Here is a 5,166-nt window from a genome sequence, read left to right as displayed (position 1 = left end):
CTGAGGTGGACTCTGTAACATCAGTCAGGATCTCAGTGTTGTGGAAGTCCAGAGGAAGGCGACACTCATCCAAACCATCAAAGATGAAGACAACCTGGAACTCTTCAAAACTGCAGATTCCTTCTTCTTTTATAATACTAAAGAAGTAATGAACAAGTTCCACCAAGCTGTACCTTTTCTCTTTCAGCACATTCAGCTCTCTGAAGGTGAATGGGAATGTGAACTGGATGTCCTGGTTGGCTTTGCCTTCAGCCCAGTCCAGAGTGAACTTCTGTGTTAAGACTGTTTTCCCGATGCCAGCCACTCCCTTTGTCATCACTGTCCTGATTGGTTCATCCCTTCCAGTTGAGACTTTAAAGATGTCTTCTGGTCTGATTGTTGTTTCTGGTCTGTCTGCTTCCCAAGATGCTGTTTCAATTTGTCTGGCCTCATGTTCATCAGTGACCTCTGTAGTCCCTCCCTTTCTGAGGTAGAGCTGTGTGAACATCTGACTCAGAACTGTTTTCTGTTTTTCTGCTTTAGCAATCCCCTCAATCACAAAGTAGAACCTTTTTTGCAGTTCGGATTTGAGTTTTTGCTGGCACTTTGAAGAAGAGTCAAGAGTCTCTGAGTGAATAAAACAATTCAATCAATTAGGGGTTGTTACAGTGAATGTGAGTCGTTAAATCTATTCAAGTCATTTTAAAACTAGGTCCTACATACCGTAAATATTGGAAAGCTACTTAGGATCCCTTAGCTGCAACAACTGATAAATTGTTGAATGGGGAACCAAATCGGACAGCTCTTCTAGGTTTCCAAATGTAATCTGACCTAATTGTTTAAATTCTGATAGTGAAACAAGTCATTTCACTCAAAACTATTTTTAAATAATTATACAGTGGCAACCATGGTTTACGTTAGCCGTCATATACCAGGTTTTTGCTGGTGTGTTGGAAACATGCAAAATAAATTAATGAATTAATAGTATTTTAAATCAGTAATGTGTAAACCAAATATTGTAATTGACAGAGACTGTGTCATCTGTAGGTCATACTCCCAAGGTCATGTTTTTGTTTCTGGTCTTATTCAGTTATATTTTGGCACTTCCTGTTTTCTTTTCGTACTTATAGTCTTGTCTTGTTCCAGATCCCTTTACTTATGGTATTTGGTCGCTTTCCCGCCATGTGTGACTACACCTGTCCCCACCCTAATGTGTATGTCTTATTCTCTACCCATCCCCAGTGTATAAATACTCACCTTTTTCCTGTCCGTGCCAGATCATCTTGTCCTTTGTGCCAGCGTTCCAGCCTGATTTCTAGTGTGTTTCCTAGTGTTAGTTTAGACCTTTTGCTATACCCCTAACTTAGAGCTCTGCCTAGGGATTTTGATACCTTCGACTATGAATATTTGAACTTTGTTCAAGTAAACTACTCAACTCAATGTGTTCCACCATTACTAAGTAATTAGACCCTGTTTTTAACTGGTACCAAGAACGATAGTTTCAAACAAAATCTCTGTGGGCACCGTTTATAAAGCGAAGGGTACTGTTAATAAACTTTGCACAGAGATTTAGAAATGCTCATAATTTTCTGAGCTGACACTGTATGCAAAACGTAAACATGTTTTCTGACGATATTACCAGATCAGTACTGTGACGGATCAATATTGCGTACGCTAGGTGGCCAGCACACCACTGGAGCAGAGCAAAAACAATGTAGGAAGGTTGGGAACATACCACCTATGTAAACAAATGTTGGACAACGTCTAGACAACTGTGTTAGCGCCGCCATTGGTGCTGATCGGCAAATCGTTCCTCCCCTGGCGGCGCTCATTGGCTGAATTGCTTCATACTCTGTCATTCCTGCTTCTTCATTTTGGTCCTGCAACAGAGAGAAAAAGCCAATTACACAAAATGACAAAAATAGTGATTTGTTGCACTGTGTCAAAATGTTACAGTCTCTCAGCATGACTACGCGCTTATGAAGAAATTTGTTCCTCACCAGTTTCTTCAGCACTTCATGGACAGCGTCATTCATTGCATGTTTGTATATCTTGTACAGTTCTTCTGTTTCAGTTGTACACTCTGTTGTACACAACAAGGTGTGACATTAAAAGCATCTCAAGCTGTTATGATTCTGTGTCAATGCAGTTTTAGAAGGAGAAGTTTCCACACCAAGGGCAGAGGGCCTTTGTTCGGGTATATTGTCCCAGCATCTCTTCATCAGTTCTGTCAACTCTGCCAACCCTGCAGCCTGGCCCCTGATGTCGTCCAGCAGTGGACGCTGTCCCTCCGGGATGAGAAGTTTCACTCTGGTGGGCTTCGCATCTACATTGGAGGAATGATTGAAAATGCTGTCAGAGTGGCCTGGAGGTTGGTCTAGACCTCGGAAATACCTGAAGAGGCAGTCCGGAATGAGGCTTATGTTAAGGTTCAGGTAAAATCCTGCTAAATAGGACAACTGTACCTCCATTTTAGCATTAAAAATCAATCTTTTGTGAGTTATCTGATACTGATCAACCTTTTAATATATGTCTTTTTACCATGATGTACAGTATGAGTAAAATATATTTGAGGGTTGTTTCTTACAATTTAGATCATTCACATACATTTTTCAGGGACTATCTTTTATATCCAAGCAAAATTGCCATTGAAGCTGAAATTTCCATAACCTAATTGATAATTAAAATCCAAAAATGTAATCGAATCGGGACATTTGGGAATCACAATCAAATTGATTCGGGAAGTCATTGGTGATATCCAAACCTAACGGGTAATCCTCAAAGCAGCAAAGGATTCACCACAAAGGCCGACACTGAACAACTTAATGTGAACTTGAAGAGCACATAAAAGTTGAGATGGCACTTTATAGTATTTTAAATATGCAGAGGAGGTATTTGTGATGGTTTCCTTGCCGTGTTCTTTTGTTCCGTGTCCTTTATTTTCTTTTCCTAGATTAATTCCTTGTGTGTGTTCACATGCTCTACTTCCTGTACCACTTTGTAGTGTTGAGTTATATGTGTCTTTCTCTAGCTTTGTTTCCTGTTGAATCTCTAATGTGTTTCACCTGTTCCTCTTCAGCCAGATTAATTATATTAGCAGTCTCTTGTTCAGTTTCAGATAGTCCTATGTAGTTTCCTCCAGTTAGTAGTTTTTCTAGTATTTCTGGATTTTCCCTTTAGTCTGTCTGTTTATGGATCCAGCTTAAACCAAGTTCTTGGTGAAGCTCGCACTTTAGAATTTCTGTTCCGTGTCTGCGAGTAGTCAACATGAACCGACTTTTATGACGTGTTTGGGTCATAGGGCACACCAAACCAATCCGAACATCCTGTAGCTAAACAGTTCAGAGCAAAGACACGTACCGATACAGCCCAACTAAAGACACAGTCACTTACTTTCATATGGTTGTTTCCCTGTGACGATGGACCATAGGAGTATTCCATAACTGAAAGACAGACAGAGAGACTTACATGTCAGGATTGCTATTCATATTATAACAATCACAACCTGGTTCATTATTGGCTTGAGTTTGTTTACATTTGTAAATTAATGCTCGTATGATAATTAGAACATTCAATGACAGACTGTTAGTCCTGCTCATAGGGGGGCGGAGTACCACAGTACACTCTTTTCTGGAAACAGTTCCTCCACCAGTCAACTACATTTATTGAGAAAGTAGTCCAATATCTTTTCCACCTGGCACAGTGATCTAAATTTTTAACAGATGTAGGCCATTCTGTCCGTCTGTGTTAGTATTTACTACATGATGAATAAAACAGCCTTGTTAAGTTCTGGTTTGATGCTCTTGCACCTGTAGATATCACAGGCTCTGTTGGGTTTGTACGATGACTGAAACGCCTCCGGTGGCATGTAGTTGACCGTTCCCCCTACTTCCTCATCATCCGTCTTGGAAACCTGGGAGACGCTGCAGGAAATCCGGGAGAGGCCAAAATCTGTAAGCTGCAGAGAGAATTAGTAAACAGAGCACTTGCTTCTTCTAATACACTGCATTTATCTGACCAACATAGTTCAGTTTATCAAGATATACCAAGAGCTTAAAAAAATTTGTTTTGCGGTTCATAAAAGTACAGCTGAGCAATTGACGGCGATTCATTGGCAACACTTTCTAAAAATACCTGATATGATCCCTTTAATGATCTTAAGAGGACACAAAAGATGGAAACAACATGTTTTGTCCAAAAAATTACCTAGAACTATTATTACACTTTTTCAAATTATTAGTAATGCTGCAAAACAAATGACATAAAAAGTTTTCAATGGATATGATAGTAAATTGTTACTTTGAGCTCAAAACACAAAAGTGTGAATATGAACAATATGTATAAATGTGAATCAAGGTTGGGTTTAAAAATTCTTCATTTGAATGGTCCGATATCGATTCATAAAATCCAGAAATCATCCTTTTATCATTTGCCTTTTCCAGTACATGCGGGAAGATTTAACCCCGTCAGTCTCACCTGGCCAATCAGATCTGGCCACGGTTGTTTAGAGTAAAACCAATTCACCAAATGTCATTTCTGCCTATTATCAAGTTGCAATATTTTTGGGAAAAGGGCGTCTGTATGCATTTTTGTCTCCAGAAAGTGTCCAAACTATTATGACAATATGAAGTAAGCATGAGGCCCAGCCTCCCCTGAAAGCCTGGGACCCACCGTAGTCCATATTAACGACATTTCATCTTCGGGATTGCTCCAGATCTGATTGAAATTCAACCGCATGTCCCTCATTTCAAACTCCGGTGGATTTATGATGACTATGGTTCCAGTTACATTGCTGTGTTTTGCTTTTTAAGCAGAGTCTTGAAGCAAGAATGAACTCTGTGCACAAGTGTTTTTATCTCCAGAAGAAGAACTGTTGAAACTAACACGCCCAAACCTCTGATCACAAATCTCATATGACACAGATGTCCGCATGTATACTCCGCCTGCTGCTGGCAGTTGCTATGGTAATGTTAGAAGCTTAATCTCTGAGAAAGAGACGTCATGAACCAATCAGGCGGCGAGACATTGTCGTCAGTGTTTCTCCGCAGCGCTGTGGAGGAAGGTCTGGCAATGCGAGACTACTCACCTTGGCATTGAGAGCGTCGTCCAGCAGCACGTTGGGGGGCTTCAGGTCCTGGTGGAGCAGGGGATGGGCCAGACTGTGGAGGAAGTTTATACCCAGAGCCA

The 5,166-nt window shown here is 40.5% G+C and overlaps 1 protein-coding gene across 2 annotated transcripts in view; it reads right to left on the bottom strand.

The window, feature by feature from the left end:
• LOC116693370 (NACHT, LRR and PYD domains-containing protein 12) overlaps window positions 1-5,166 on the bottom strand; it is a 16,082-nt gene that overhangs the window by 5,627 nt on the left and 5,289 nt on the right. For both annotated transcript variants that reach the window (XM_032522292.1, XM_032522293.1), the window contains exons 4-10: window positions 5,066-5,166; window positions 3,789-3,937; window positions 3,373-3,422; window positions 2,153-2,305; window positions 1,980-2,062; window positions 1,715-1,859; window positions 1-606 (exon numbers count right to left, since the gene is read on the bottom strand). The exon at window positions 1-606 is cut by the window's left edge and continues 1,198 nt beyond it; the exon at window positions 5,066-5,166 is cut by the window's right edge and continues 58 nt beyond it. In XM_032522292.1, the coding sequence (XP_032378183.1) occupies window positions 1-606; window positions 1,715-1,859; window positions 1,980-2,062; window positions 2,153-2,305; window positions 3,373-3,422; window positions 3,789-3,937; window positions 5,066-5,166 (1,287 nt within the window). The remainder of the gene's footprint in view (window positions 607-1,714; window positions 1,860-1,979; window positions 2,063-2,152; window positions 2,306-3,372; window positions 3,423-3,788; window positions 3,938-5,065) is intronic.

This window comes from Etheostoma spectabile, chromosome 8, assembly GCF_008692095.1.
Source record: "Etheostoma spectabile isolate EspeVRDwgs_2016 chromosome 8, UIUC_Espe_1.0, whole genome shotgun sequence".
Taxonomy (NCBI): domain Eukaryota; kingdom Metazoa; phylum Chordata; class Actinopteri; order Perciformes; family Percidae; genus Etheostoma; species Etheostoma spectabile.
Note: the sequence above shows the minus strand (reverse complement) of the source record. Positions and strands in the feature narration are given on the sequence as shown.